This window comes from Onthophagus taurus, chromosome 3, assembly GCF_036711975.1.
Source record: "Onthophagus taurus isolate NC chromosome 3, IU_Otau_3.0, whole genome shotgun sequence".
Lineage (NCBI taxonomy): Eukaryota > Metazoa > Arthropoda > Insecta > Coleoptera > Scarabaeidae > Onthophagus > Onthophagus taurus.
This window is the reverse complement of record NC_091968.1, coordinates 26,230,031-26,245,436: the sequence shown is the minus strand read 5'-3', so window position 1 is coordinate 26,245,436 and position 15,406 is coordinate 26,230,031. Positions and strand designations below refer to the sequence as shown.

The window sequence follows — 15,406 nt, the reverse complement described above, 5'->3', positions numbered from 1 at the left end:
AAACTGGTGAGAGATAAGTATGAAATAAGTGTGGATTATGATTTCTTGGTGTATTAGAAATACTTTTTATTCATAACATTTTTCTCCATCAGTTTTAGTACTTATAATTATAGTTGCTTTTATTAAGAAAAATCGTCCAATTTTGACATTTTGTGATTTATGCCATATCATTAGAAACTGGTGAAAGATAAGTATGAAATAAGTGTTGGTTATGATTTCTTGATGCATTAGCAATATTTTCTATTCATAACATTTTTCTCCATCATTTTTTTATATTTATATTATAGGTGATTTTATTAAGAAAAATCGTCCAATTTTGACATTTTGTGTTTTATACCATATCATTAGAAACTGGTGAAAGATAAGTATGAAAAAAGTGTGGGTTATGATTTCTTGATGCATTAGCAATATTTTCTATTCATAACATTTTTCTCCATCAGTTTTAATATTTATATTATAGTTGAGTTTATTAAGAAAAATCGTCCAATTTTGACATTATGTGATTTATACCATATCATTAAAAACTGGTGAGAGATGAATATGAAATAAGTGTTGATCATGATTTATCGATACATTAGGAATATTTTTTATTCATAACATTTTTCTCCATCAGTTTTAATATTTATATTATAGTTGATTTTTTTAAGAAAAATCGTCCAATTTTGACATTTCATGATTTATATCATATCATTAGAAACTAGTAAGAGATAAGTATGAAATAAGTGTGGATTATGATTTCTTGGTGCATTAGGAATATTTTTTATTCATAACATTTTTCTCCATTAGTTTTAATATTTATATTATAGTTGATTTTATTAAGAAAAATCGTCTTTTTTTGACATTTTGTGATTTATGCTATATCATTAGAAACTGAATGTAAATAGATATGATATAATTATGGATTATGGTTTCTTGATGCAGTAGGAATATTTTTTATTCATAATATTTTTCTCCATCAGTTTTAATATTTATATTGTAGTTGATTTTATTAAGAAAAATCTTCCAATTTTGACATTTCATGATTTATATCATATCATTAGAAACTAGTAAGAGATAAGTATGAAATAAGTGTGGATTATGATTTCTTGATGCATTATGAATATTTTTTATTCATAACATTTTTCTCCATCAATATTACTACTCATATTATAGTAGATTTTATTAAGGAAAATCGTCCAATTTTGGCATTTTGTGGTTTATGCTATATCATTAGAAACTGAATATAAATAGATATGATATAATGATGGATTATGGTTTCTTAATGCAGTAGGAATACTTTTTATTCATATCATTTTTAGTACATACGTTATAGTTGATTTTATTAAGGAAAATTGTCCAATTTTGATATTTTGTGATTTATGCTATATCGCTAAAAACTGATGATAAATAAATATGAAATGATTATGGATGATGATTTCTTGATGCATTAGCAATATTTTTTATTCATAACATTCTTCTCCATCAGTATTAGTACTTACGTTATACATAAGTAGTTCATTTTATTAAGAAAAATCGTCAATTTTGACATTTTGTGATTTATGCTATATTACTAAAAACTGATGATAGATAAATATGAAATAATTATGGATGATGATTTCTTGATGTATTAGGAATATTTTTTATTCATAACGATTTTCTCCATCAATATTACTACTCATATTATAATAGATTTTATTAAGGAAAATCGCCCAAGTTTCACATTTTGTGATTTATGCCATATCACTAAAAACTGGTGATGGATAAATATGAAATAATTATGCATTATGATTTATTGATGCATTAGCAATATTTTTTATTCATAACATTTTTCTCCATCACTTTTAGTACATTCGTTATAGTTAATTTTATTAAGAAAAATCGTCTAATTTTGACATTTTGTGATTTATGCTATATCACTAAAAACTGATGATAGATAACTATGAAATAATTATGAATTATAATTTCTTGATGCATTAGCAATATTTTTTATTCATAACGTTCTTCTCCATCAGTTTTAGTACTTACGTTATAAGTAGTTCAATTTATTAAGAAAAATGGTCAAATTTTGACACTTTGTGTTTTATGTTAATAATCTCTGATAATAGTATAAACGATAAGAAAATAAAATTGAGATGTTTATTGTTCTTGTTCAAATAGACTTTTTTACAATAACTTTACAAAATTGACTTTACAAAATATGATCGACTTATTGAGCAAAACTATTGGGACAAAACAAATCGAGAATTTTCCGCAAATTAATAACGGAGAATTAAGAAACACCATGACGGTTATGGACAAGAAACACAATAAAATTTAAATTTATGTAACTCTAATCTATTAAGTAAAAATTTTTCAAACCAAAACATTTTTATTTTTAAACTTAACACAAATTTTAATAAAATACTTTCCCACAATCCATCAATTTTCGATTAGTTCCATATCCCTTTCTACGATCTAATCTCGACAAATCCACACTCATATAAACACAACTTACATACCGATTTCCTTTCATTATTAATTCACAACCGGTTTAATTTCCTTTAAAATTTGTTTTAATATGCCTACAACCTAATAACTGTCCAAAAACGAATATCGTTTCAAGAAAACGTAATTATTACTTAAAAACAAAACGACTAATCGATAAACAAGCGTGAAATCCGCGTATTGCACACTCCGTCCGTACACCTGCCCAACCAGAATCGTTGTTGGGCGTAAAATTGGAGCGTGGTGAAAGCAATGAGATCAACTAAGAAATTGTTGGATTTTTTGTCATCTTTTTCCGACCAAAACGGGCGATATAAATTCACAAAATCTTTCAAATACAAATCAGTATTCAACTTGAAGCAGTTCACTGCAAACATGAACCACCAAAAACTATTAGTTTTTGGTCTTTTAGCCACCACAATTTATCTAGTTTCATCTAAAGAAATTACTAGACAAAAAAGAGATGATTTAATTGCATCTGCTAGTAGTTATGGAGGAGGAGGAGGTGGAGGACATGGAGGAGGAGGTGGCGGTGGAGGACATGGAGGAGGTGGCGGTGGAGGACATGGAGGAGGTGGTGGAGGACATGGAGGAGGTGGTGGAGGTCACGGAGGAGGTGGTGGAGGTCATGGAGGAGGTGGTGGTGGTGGTGGAGGAGGTTCCTCATCATTCAAACACGGAGGAGGTAGCGAAAATCATTCTGGTCATTTCGGTGAAAAAGGTGATAAAGGAGAAAAAGGTTATAAAGGTTACCATGATTATGAAAAAGGTGAAAAAGGTCACCATGACAAAGAAGGACATAAAGGACATTATGGCGAAGAAGGTGGTAGCAAAAAAGGGAGCCACCACGACGATGGTTATCATGCCCATCACGAAAAAGGTGAAAAGGGTGAAAAAGGAAGCGATTTCGGCGAAAAAGGTGAATACAAAAAAGGACACAGCACCAATGGAGGACATCAAATAAAGAAATCGGAAGCTTATAAAAAAGAAACTCATTTCTACGACGAAGATCACGACGAAGGACATCACGAAAAAGGAGGTGGTTTCCACCATGAAGATGGTTACAAGAAGGGAGGTGAACAGAAAGGAGGACATTCTAAAGGAGGACATCACGAAGATCATTATGGCAAAAAGGGACATCATGAAAAAGGGGGACATTATCATGACGATAAAGGACATAAAAATGGTGGTGGACATGAAGAAAGTTATTCCCACGGTGAGAAATATGGAAAGAAAGGTGGTGACTCCGGGCATAAAAAATGGGGAAATAGTCATAGCGATGAATCAAGCAGTGGAGGCGGAGGAGGGGGTGGCCACGGAGGCGGTGGTAAGCATTAAATAAATTTAAACAAATTATTATAAAATTAATCTTGTATTTCAACAATGAAGGAATATACATAATTTTAATTATAAACCAATTTCTTATTATTTATGACTCACTTTATTAAAATTACGGTTTAATTTGCATTAATACAGTATTATTAATGCAAAAAGTGCAACCTTCAAGTAGAGATATTAATTTCCTTTGTTTTATTAACTTTATTAGATCACCGTTATGTTTTACATTTTAGTTCCAGTTTCAATTACTAAATTTTTTTTTTCTAAATCGGTTACTTAACGCCAAAGAAATTGAGCAATCTAATTAATATCGATCATGTTCTATTACGAAACGTTTCTATAAAATTATTTTATTTATTAATTTATTTTATCTAATTCCATTGAAAAAAGGAATTTTTCTTCAAAATTTGACATATTCTATTAGTGACAGATGTCAATTTATCAATTTGTAGTCAGGTAATGGAATTCATTACATCACTAGTGATGTAATAAAATCATTACATTACTAGTTATAAAAAATTAATAGTTACTTTTTTTATAACTAGTGATGTAATGAAATCATTACGTAATAAGTCAAATTTTGAATAAAAATTACTTTTTCAATGGAATTAGATAAAATTTTGTACTTAACACGTTATGAAACGTCTAATTTTGTTTAACTCGCGTAATTTGCAAAACTCGCTTCGAAAAATTAGTCTTTTCATAACTGGTTGCATAAATAACTGTTATCTACGACTGCTTGGATAAGTTATCATTACCACACTCATTTGAGGTGATTTGAGTTATATAATGAAGTTCATTAGCCTAATTAGAACAAGACTATTTATTATAAACATTAATTGTTATGTTTTTACATTTCGAAACACTTATTCCAGATGAATAAACGTGTTATTGAAACTGACATTAATTCAAAATTGTCAACAATCATTTCAAAATATTTTTATATGTCAATGTCAAAATAGACCTTTTTAAAAAAATTGATTTTTAAGTAATTTTTAGCAGTCGTAGATAAAATGTTGTATATCACACGTGTGCTAGAGCATAATTACAGTACTCGTGTGATTACCACACTCGTACAGTAATTATGTTTCTAGCCCACTTGTAATATAAATAACGATTTCATAACGGAATTAGGTAATAGTATATTAAAAAACAAGTTTCGTAAGACACGCTTGAAATGCACGAATTCAAGTTGAAAAACGAGTGGCGAAGCCACGAGTTTTTTAATGAATGAGTGCTTTAAGTCTTATGAAACGTGTTTTTTATGCTATTTTTTGTAATTCGCGTTTTTATACTTTTTTTTAACAAAAATAAAGTAAATTTTGGCAATGTAGGGAAATAGGTATGCAGCAGTTGGTAACACCGGAACACTTGAAAATAGAAACTTTGAATTGACAATTAGAAACTGTCAAAACACAAAATATATTCACCTGAAAAAAATGTTTGATGTACACCTCCCAAAATAAGAGAAATTGCTCAGAGTCAATGTCCTCATCATTGTGGACCTTGTATTCGATGCTAAGAACGTGTTTAAACATCCATAGACAAAAATTGTCACATTGACAACTAGAAAAATTAATGACCCAATGTCACCAACTTGAACTGGTTCCATAAAATGTTACTAAAATCTCATTACAGCATCGGATGCTGTAAGGAGTCTCATTACAGCACCCGTTTGAGTACTGTTATAGCTTCCATTACCGTAGCGAATTACAAAAAATTTTGTACTTAACACGACTAATTTTGATTTTTGATGATGTGCTTGTTGAGTATATTGTAAAACTCATTATGTATATAATAAGTAATAAGGTTAAAGCTATTTTGTTTTGAATTGTACTATTTTAATTATTATTGTCACATCATCAATAAACATATATTATTATTATTATTATATTTGCCAAAACGAGTCACGCCAAGTTGACTTAATTTTTATTTTCAATTCTTTTTAAGGTGGCGGACATGGAGGTGGTGGCGGTGGACATGGAGGAGGAGGCGGTGGTGGTCACGGTGGTGGTGGCGGAGGAGGTCATGGTGGATACGGAGGCGGTGGACATGGAGGAGGAGGTGGTGGAGGTCACGGAGGTGGTGGCGGCGGAGGACACGGTGGACATGGAGGAGGAGGCGGTGGTGGTCACGGTGGTAGTGGCGGAGGAGGTCATGGTGGATACGGAGGCGGTGGACACGGAGGAGGAGGCGGTGGAGGTCACGGTGGTAGTGGCGGAGGAGGTCATGGTGGATATGGAGGCGGTGGACACGGAGGAGGAAGCGGTGGAGGTCACGGAGGTGGTGGCGGAGGAGGTCATAGTGGATACGGAGGTGGTGGGCATGGAGGAGGAGGCGGTGGAGGACACGGAGGTGGTGGTGGACACGGTGGAGGTGGCGGAGGACATGGAGGAGGAGGACACGGAGGTGGTGGCGGAGGAGGTCATGGCGGAAGTAGTGGAGGACATGGAGGAAGTGGAGGAGGAGGCCATGGTGGTTACGGAGGCGGCGGGCACGGAGGTGGTGGTGGTGGACATGGAGGAGGAGGCGGCCATGGAGGTGGTGGCGGTGGAGGTCATGGTGGAAGTAGTGGAGGCGGTGGAGGACATGGCGGATACGGAGGAGGAGGCCACGGAGGTGGTGGCAGTGGAGGTCATGGCGGAGGTAGTGGAGGACATGGAGGAGGTGGTGGTGGAGGTCATGGTGGTGATTACGGTGGCCATGGAGGTGATTACGGTGGTCATGGAGGTGATTACGGTGGTCACGGTGGAGATTATGGTGGCCATGATGATGGTGGTTACGGTTGGGGCCATGGTGGAGACGATGGCGGCCATGATTGGGGTCACGGCGGTGGTCACATTGGAGATTACGGCGGTCATGGTGGCGGCGGCGGTTATGGTGGTCATGACCATTGTTAAATTAAACTCAAATTTTATTATTTATAAGAATTATTTAAATTGTATGTTGTCTGTTTCTTGTTATCGTTGGTTTCCAATAAAATATTTAAAAATTTAAATAACTAAATGTGTAGGCAACCACTTTTACATCAACTAGTACATTATTATTCAAAATAATAAATGACAAGAAGTAATTAATGATTTAACCAGTGTTCTGGCCAAAGTCGACAATATCTAAGAGTCTTATTTTGCTGTATCAATTCTTTTTTGACAAACTTTCACTTTCAAATCTCCTCAAATGAAAGAATCGAATCAATTTTAATCTGGTTATTATGAATGCCATTAAACTAGCCTTAGAATGATTAATAGAGTGTCATCATTAATAGAGACGGTATTTTATATCGTGCTTTGAAACGATGAGCACTATCTAGTCTTTACTAGCAATATATAGTCTTCTGCCAACGTTATGTATTCTTGAACAAGCCATATCTAGTCTTATGCAAACAGTATCTAGTCTTCTGCGAACAGAACTTCTAATATTATGCAAGCAGCATCTAATGTTCTACCTGCAGTATCCAATCTTCCATCAAGACTATGTATTCTTCTGCAAGCCATATTATCATGTACAAGCAGTATCTAGTCTTCTAGCTCCACTATCCAATTTTCTACCAATAGTATTTACTCTTCAATAAGCAGCATAGTCTTGTGCAAGCAGTATCTAGCTTGACATAAATAAAATTTAAATATCTGTCAGTATCCAAATTTTTGACATTTTGTAATATATGCCATATCACTCACAGAAACTGGTGATAGATATGTTATAAATCAATCGCTTGTAGATTGTTTAAAATAATATATTTGAAATAACCCAGTTCTACCTTAATAACAAGATAATAAGCTCTGATTGTAAGAATACTCTTAAGCACGCTTGTGCGCCATTGTGTCTCGATCTGTCTGTCGGTAAGGTAGTTTTCTACTTTTATTCTTATTTATAAACTACAAAATACAACAAGATAAATATGAAATTAGTGTTGATTATGATTTATTGATACATTAGGAATAGTTTTTATTCATAACGTCCTTCTCCATCACTTTTAGTAGTTAATTTTATTAAGAAAAATCGTACAATTTTGACATTTTGTGATTTATGCCATATCACTAGAAACTGGTGATAGATATGTTTTAAATCAATCACTTGTAGATTGTTTAAAATAAAAAAATGAAATAACCCAGTTCTACCGTAATAACAAGATAATAAGCTCTGATTGTAAGAATTCTGTTAAGCACGCTTGTGCGCCATAATGTCTCGATCTGTCTGTCGGTAAGGTAGTTTTCTACTTTTATTCTTATTTATAAACTACATAATACAACAAGATAAATATGAAATAAGTGTTGATTATGATTTATCGATACATTAGGAATAGTTTTTATTCATAACGTCTTTCTCAATCACTTTTAGTAGTTAATTTTATTAAGAAAAATCGTATAATTTTGACATTTTGTGATTTATGCCATATCACTAGAAACTGGTGATAGATATGTTATAAATCAATCACTTGTAGATTGTTTAAAATAATATATTTGAAATAACCCAGTTCTACCTTAATTACAAGATAATAAGCTCTGATTGTAAGAATACTGTTAAGCACGCTTGTGCGCCATTGTGTCTCGATCTGTCTGTCGGTAAGGTAGTTTTCCACTTTTATTGTTATTTATAAACTACATAATACAACAAAATAAATATGAAATAAGTGTTGATTATGATTTATCGATACATTAGGAATAGTTTTTATTCATAACGTCCTTCTCAATCACTTTTAGTAGTTAATTTTATTAAGAAAAATCGTATAATTTTGACATTTTGTGATTTATGCCATATCACTAGAAACTGGTGATAGATATGTTATAAATCAATCACTTGTAAATTGTTTAAAATAATATATTTGAAATAACCCAGTTCTACCTTAATTACAAGATAATAAGCTCTGATTGTAAGAATACTGTTAAGCACGCTTGTGCGCCATTGTGTCTCGATCTGTCTGTCGGTAAGGTAGTTTTCTACTTTTATTCTTATTTATAAACTACATAATACAACAAGATAAGTATGAAATAAGTGTTGATTATGATTTATCGTTACATTAGGAATAGTTTTTATTCATAACGTCCTTCTCCATCACTTTTAGTAGTTAATTTTATTAAGAAATTCGTACAATTTTGACATTTTGTGATTTATGCCATATCACTACAAACTTGTGATAGATAAAAATGAAATAATTATGGATTATGATTTCTTGATGCATTAGGAATATTTTTTATTCATAAAATTTTTCTCCATAAGTTTTAATATTAATATTATAGTTGATTTTATTAAGGAAAATCGTCCAATTTTGACATTTTATCATTTATACCATATCATTAGAAACTGGTGAGAGATAAGTATGAAATAAGTGTGGATTATGATTTCTTGATGCATTAGGAATATTTTTTATTCATAACATTTTTCTCTATTAATTTTAATATTTATATTACAGTTGATTTTATTAAGAAAAATCGTCCAATTTTGACATCTTGTGATTTATACCATATCATTAGAAACTGGTGAGAGATAAGTATGAAATAAGTGTGGATTATGATTTCTTGATGCATTAGGAATATTTTTTATTCATAAAATTTTTCTCCATCAGTTTTAATATTTATATTATAGTTGATTTTATTAAGAAAAATCGTCCAATTTTGACATCTTGTGATTTATACCATATCATTAGAAACTGGTGAGAGATAAAAATGAAATAACTATGGATTATGATTTCTTGGTGCATTAGGAATATTTTTTATTCATAACATTTTTCTCCATCAGTTTTAATATTTATATTATAGTTGATTTTATTAAGAAAAATCGTCCAATTTTGACATTTTGTGATTTATACCATATCATTAGCAACTGGTGAAAGATAAGTATGAAATAAGTGTGAGTTATGATTTCTTGATGCATTAGCAATATTTTCTATTCATAATATTTTTCTCCATCAGTTTTAATATTTATATTATAGTTGATTTTATTAAGAAAAATCGTCCAATTTTGACATTTTGTGATTTATACCATATCATTAGAAACTGTTGAGAGATAACTATGAAATAAGTGTTGATCATGATTTATCGATACATTAGGAATATTTTTTATTCATAACATTTTTCTCCATCAGTTTTAGTACTTATATTATAGTTGATTTTATTAATAAAAATCGTCCAATTTTGACATTTTATGATTTATATCATATCATTAGAAACTGGTGAGAGATAAGTATGAAATAAGTGTGGATTATGATTTCTTAATGCATTAGGAATATTTTTTATTCATAAAATTTTTCTCCATCAGTTTTAATATTTATATTATAGTTGATTTTATTAAGAAAAATCGTCCAATTTTGACATTTTATGATTTATATCATATCATTAGAAACTGGTGAGAGATAAGTATGAAATAAGTGTGGATTATGATTTCTTGATACATTAGGAATATTTTTTATTCACAACATTTTTCTCCATCAGTTTTAATATTCATATTATAGTTGATTTTATTATTTAAAAAACGAAAAAGTAAGTTTTTTGTTTTTCGGCCATATTTTAAAAACTAAAACGGCTAGATCCAAAAAATTAGTTGAAAAATGATGACCTCTAAGATACGCAACTTTGCCCCCATTTAACCATTTCTGCATTTCTTATGGTTTCTGAGATCCCAATGGTGGATCTCATCTGGTTGGTCTTCTGCCAAAAGTATGTATTCTTAAACAAGCTATATCTAGTCTGTGCAAGCAGTATCTAATCTTATGTACGCAGTATCTAGTTTTGTACAAGCAGTCTAGTCTTCTACCTGGAGTATCCCATCTGCTGCCAAGAGTATAAATTCTTCTACAAGCCATATAATCTTCTACAAGCAGTAGTTGGTCTTCTACCTGAACTATCTAATTTTTTACCAACAGTATTTACTCTTCCATAAGCAGTATCTAGTCACCTCTGTTAGTAATATACAGTGTCTGCAAGTAACATTGTGGTTTCTAGCCAAGTATGATCAAGTCCACGAGTGGTTTGTGATGGGGACGAGTTTTTGTAAGACACCTAAAAAAAGATCGATTAATAACGAATCCTCAATTAGTACTTTAACCTTTTTTATCCTAATCCTTCTTGCTTGGATGGCTCCAAAACTTGCTTGGTAATATTCGAATAAGTTCTTTATCTTTAAAAATTTGGTGGGGGTTAAGAAACCCCGGGAAAAAATTGGGATGGGATTTTATTGGGAATTAATATGGAAAAAAAGGATTATTACACATTAGTGATTTTTTCTTTTTTTTTTTTGTTTTAATTATTTTTGAGAAGGGATATATTCGGGTTAAGGATAGAGGTATCACAGATAAAAGGATGGACAATGAATTTGTTGTTGTTGTTAGTTAATTTTTTTCTTTACATGATATCGTGTCGGTGTTCTTTTTTATGGCGAAAACGAAATAATTATTTTCAAAAATTACAGAGAATCGGCTTTTCGAAAAACAAGCCGTTACATAAAGTTGAGATCCAAAAAAAAAAACGGCTTAAAAACTAAAACTGTATGATTTAATCTTTTTATACACAATTAATTAATATAAAAAAAAGAAAAAAATAAGTCCCTTAATAAGAAATTTGATTTTATTTATTAAATTCGTCCGAGAAAAAATTCGAAATTAAAAAAGGATGGAAAGGTTCTTATTTTAATCTTTCTTTTCGAGTTTTTTTTTAATAAACTAAAAATGACTTCTTTGTATTGCACATCACAAAATGATTTCTCTTCAACATTTTTTTAAGTTAAACTCTTTGCTTTGGAAAGAGGAAGACTCGATTCGATTGCCTCAAAAAACAAACATTTTAATGATGCGTAATGTTCATAAATTTAGGGTTGGGGTCGTTTTCGAAGCCAATTTGCGACCAAACTCCGCTTTAAATAAAAAAAAAACTCACTTTCACATTTAATTATGAAGCGAAGGATCGCAAATTGATGCTTCAAAAATAAAAAATAATAATAATAAAAGTAAAAATAACATTGCAAAAATTATTAAACAAAAAAATCGACTTTTTTGTTTAAATGCTGGATCTTAAAACTACATACTTTTTTACACACATATTTTTTCCGTGATTATTGATTTGTACTTCATCTTAACAAAAATACCAACCCGGAAAGTTATTCTATTCTTTTTTTTATACAATTCAATTAAAAAATTAAAAGATATATAAATCAACGGAACACTTTCGCATCGAAATCCTCTTAAAATTGAAATTTTGAGATCGTTTTGAGCGACGTTGAGCGATTTCGTTGGGAATAGTCCCCGTTGAATTATTTTCTTAATTTTCCGAGTTGGGAAAATCACATATATGCCGTTTATATAATAATATAATATATAATTGTATTGTTAATAGACTTATTTAGAAATTTTTTCATTTTTTCGTTCATCTAGAGAAGTCTCGATAACTAGAAATATTTTTTTTTCTAAAACCGTCGTTTTAAATCTAAATATCACAGAGCGGCTGAACAGGACAATCATTTCTTTTCTCTTTTACATTATTTTGTCACGATTTGTACTTATTAATGGTAATCTTACTTTATATAGTTTTAAAAACTTAATGAGACTTAAATGGATATTATTACATAAACGGGATCGTCAACAATACTTCATTATTTAAGTTTAAAATAATTGTTAAGAGTTAAACGGCAAATTGGGGAGGTTTCGTTTCATTTATGTACATAACCTCACTTCCTGTTAACAATTATTTTCGAAATCCTTTCAAATCCGCTTCAAATTTCGATTCATTATTTTATTAATAACATTGAAGATCCGAAGATGTAACGTTTATAACAAAAAAGAATTGTTAATTTCAAATTAAAACCACAAAATTTAAAAGTGACGTTTAAAAAAAATTTTTTAACCTCAAAATATAAAAAGTGACGTTTCTAAATTTTTTTTAACCTCACTTTGATTCAAAATTATTTTTTTTAAATAAGATTTAAATGGATATTATTACATAAACGGGACCATCAATACCACTTAATTATTTTAAGTTTAAAATAATTGTTAAAAATTAAACAGCAAAATCGGGGAGGTTATTTACGCAGATAACCTCACTTCCTATTAACAATTATTTTCGAAATTCTTTTAAATTTCGATTCATTGTTTTATAATAACATTGAAGATCCGAAAATGTAATTAAATTACACAAAAAAAAATTTAATTTCAAATTATAATAATGTCAAAATTTAAAAAGTGACGTTTAAAAAAATTTACCAACCTCAAAATATAAAAAGTGATGTGTCAAAATTTTTTTTAACCTGACTTTGATTCAAAATTATTTTTTTTAAATAAGATTTAAATGGATATTATTACATAAACGGGACCATCAATACCACTTAATTATTTTAAGTTTAAAATAATTGTTAAAAATTAAACAGCAAAATCGGGGAGGTTATTTACGCAGATAACCTCACTTCCTATTAACAATTATTTTCGAAATTCTTTTAAATTTCGATTCATTGTTTTATAATAACATTGAAGATCCGAAAATGTAATTAAATTACACAAAAAAAAATTTAATTTCAAATTATAAAAACGTCAAAATTTAAAAAGTGACGTTTAAAAAAATTTTTTTAACCTCAAAATATAAAAAGTGACGTTTAAAAAAATTTTACTAACCTCAAAATATAAAAAGTGACGTTTCAAAATTTTTTTTAACCTCACTTTTGATGTAAAATTATTTTTTTAAATAAAATAATTCCCACTTAAATCTAATATGGTTTTAAAATTACATAAAATAGAAGATCGAACATCAATTGATACAAAAAGAATTAATAAGATTTAAAAAAAATGAAAATTTTTTAACTGGGTTTCGTTAATTATTTAAAACTTTTTTGTTTCAAAATACAATTATTAAATATTGTCGTGTTCACTCGCTTCCAAATCTTAAAATTACATTAGGAGAGTTCGTGCGTTCGTTGGATGACCCATATCAGGCCTGCACCTTTAATAGCACCTTTAATTGGTGCGCAATGTCGAAAGATTGATGATCGCGGAATACAAAGCCCTGCGTCCAATGTTTTGGCGGTTGAGGTAGGGCTGATGGTGCCGGGGGTTCAGTAAATTTACATCCGGCGTAATGACCAGCTAATAAACCCGGTGATGTTCTCGGACTGGTACCGGGACTTGGTCCCATCGGTGTACTCGGGGGGCTTATTGTTTTGAACCATTTCGTGGCGGCACCTTTTTCGGGGGATTTCGACATTCGAGATCGTGCCATATTCAACAGAAAAGATAATTGTTCTTAGGTAGATACTTTTTTAAAACACAATTTCTCATCAAATTTTAAGTAAAAACACTCGAGAAATCCGTCGTTTTATTATTATTCTTCGTTTCTTCAATAAAACACTACAATTCTGGATTAAAAAGTCTTCGCGGCTACAATATCCGATGATGATGACAAGATGGCGGCCGTTTACTAACAAAGGAGTCACCACTCACCATATGCAAGTCGGGTTTGAAGTTTAAAGAACGTATCCACGAATTATTATTAAAAATACTCGTACTTTAGACGTTCTGAGCCGCGTCGCTTTTTCTCAACGATTAATTCCCCAAAATTTTCTGATCTAAAAACGAGGATTTACTTCTAGAAATCTTGTTCTCACTGCTTTCCTTTCACACACACTCAACAACTTTCACAGCTCACAGCTGCGTCAATCGATAACTGCCCCACACAAAACTCAGTCTCGGCGTCTCTCTGTCTTTCTCCCACCAACGACTCGCGTTAAATAAATCGCTAAGCGACTAAAACGATAATATTTATACCAACGTTACTTATCGTTTCGAAATTATCACCGTTTTGTTATTAACGTTGTTATTAATAGCAAAAAAGATAAGATAACAACTTTTAAAACGGGATTTACCAATAAACAAATATCTAGACTCAGCGACATCTCTTATTCAGCGTAAGAGATAAGAAATTGCGCCGCAATTTTTTAATTTCACGTCCTCAATTTAATATCTAAAAATAGAAACGATGGAAAATAACGTTGTTTATGCTTTTATATTACCTTATTCGAATCCTTGACGCATTTATTTGATTATTACTTTTGTAAATAATGTTTAAAAAATAATCATTTTTCTTCTCATTATATAACTTTACATTATATCCAATATTTCTGTAAATATAATAAATATATTCTTTTTATGTTAATCAAAAAGTATTAATCATAAATGTTTTTAAATTAAAAATTAATTAAAATTAAATGTCAAATTTTATGACATTTTTAGGTTAGGTGTATTTAGTTTGACAGTTATTTTCTTTGCGTTTATAAAGATGTTTAATTACTTCTATTACAATCATCAAATAGGGGTGGTGAATAAGATATAATCAAAAACAAACTTATAAAGATGTTCATAACATATATTTGTAACTAACATTTCCTATTTTGTAGATCTACCAAGATTATTTTGAACAACATGTCCTAATTTGTTATTAGCTCGAAATGTTTGAAAACAAATTATTGGCCATGACACGCAAAATCGAATTTTCACTATGGCCCATATATCTAACCAGCAACATAGCTTTTACAAATCCACAAATCTACTCAGCTTTCCTCAGTATGTATCGAATGCACTAGATTGTTGAGGGCAGGTGAATTACTGGCTTTTCATAAGCTTTTGATAGCTTAT

At 30.5% G+C, this 15,406-nt stretch overlaps 2 protein-coding genes and 1 long non-coding RNA gene across 3 annotated transcripts; 2 read left to right on the top strand and 1 right to left on the bottom strand.

The window, feature by feature from the left end:
* Positions 1–2,838: 2,838 nt before the first annotated feature.
* Positions 2,839–3,801, top strand: LOC139429528 (uncharacterized). The gene has a single exon (XM_071195302.1). It carries the CDS (start codon positions 2,839–2,841, stop codon positions 3,799–3,801), a length of 963 nt encoding a protein of 320 aa, XP_071051403.1.
* A 1,788-nt stretch (positions 3,802–5,589) lies between these two features.
* LOC139429527 (uncharacterized) lies at positions 5,590–6,701 on the top strand. The gene is made up of 2 exons (XM_071195301.1): positions 5,590–5,602; positions 5,752–6,701. The coding sequence occupies exons 1-2, from the start codon at positions 5,590–5,592 to the stop codon at positions 6,699–6,701; spliced, it is 963 nt and encodes a 320-aa protein (XP_071051402.1).
* Positions 6,702–10,923: 4,222 nt separating this feature from the next.
* On the bottom strand, positions 10,924–14,880 carry LOC139429610 (uncharacterized). The gene is made up of 2 exons (XR_011640171.1): positions 14,785–14,880; positions 10,924–14,735 (listed from the first exon to the last, which is right to left on the bottom strand). It is a non-coding gene; the product is annotated as an uncharacterized lncRNA (long non-coding RNA).
* Positions 14,881–15,406: the final 526 nt, after the last annotated feature.

Bases quoted from the DNA above. Each gene is read 5' to 3' on its own strand.
- LOC139429528 (XM_071195302.1), top strand. From the start codon at position 2,839: ATGAACCACCAAAAACTATTAGTTTTTGGTCTTTTAGCCACCACAATT.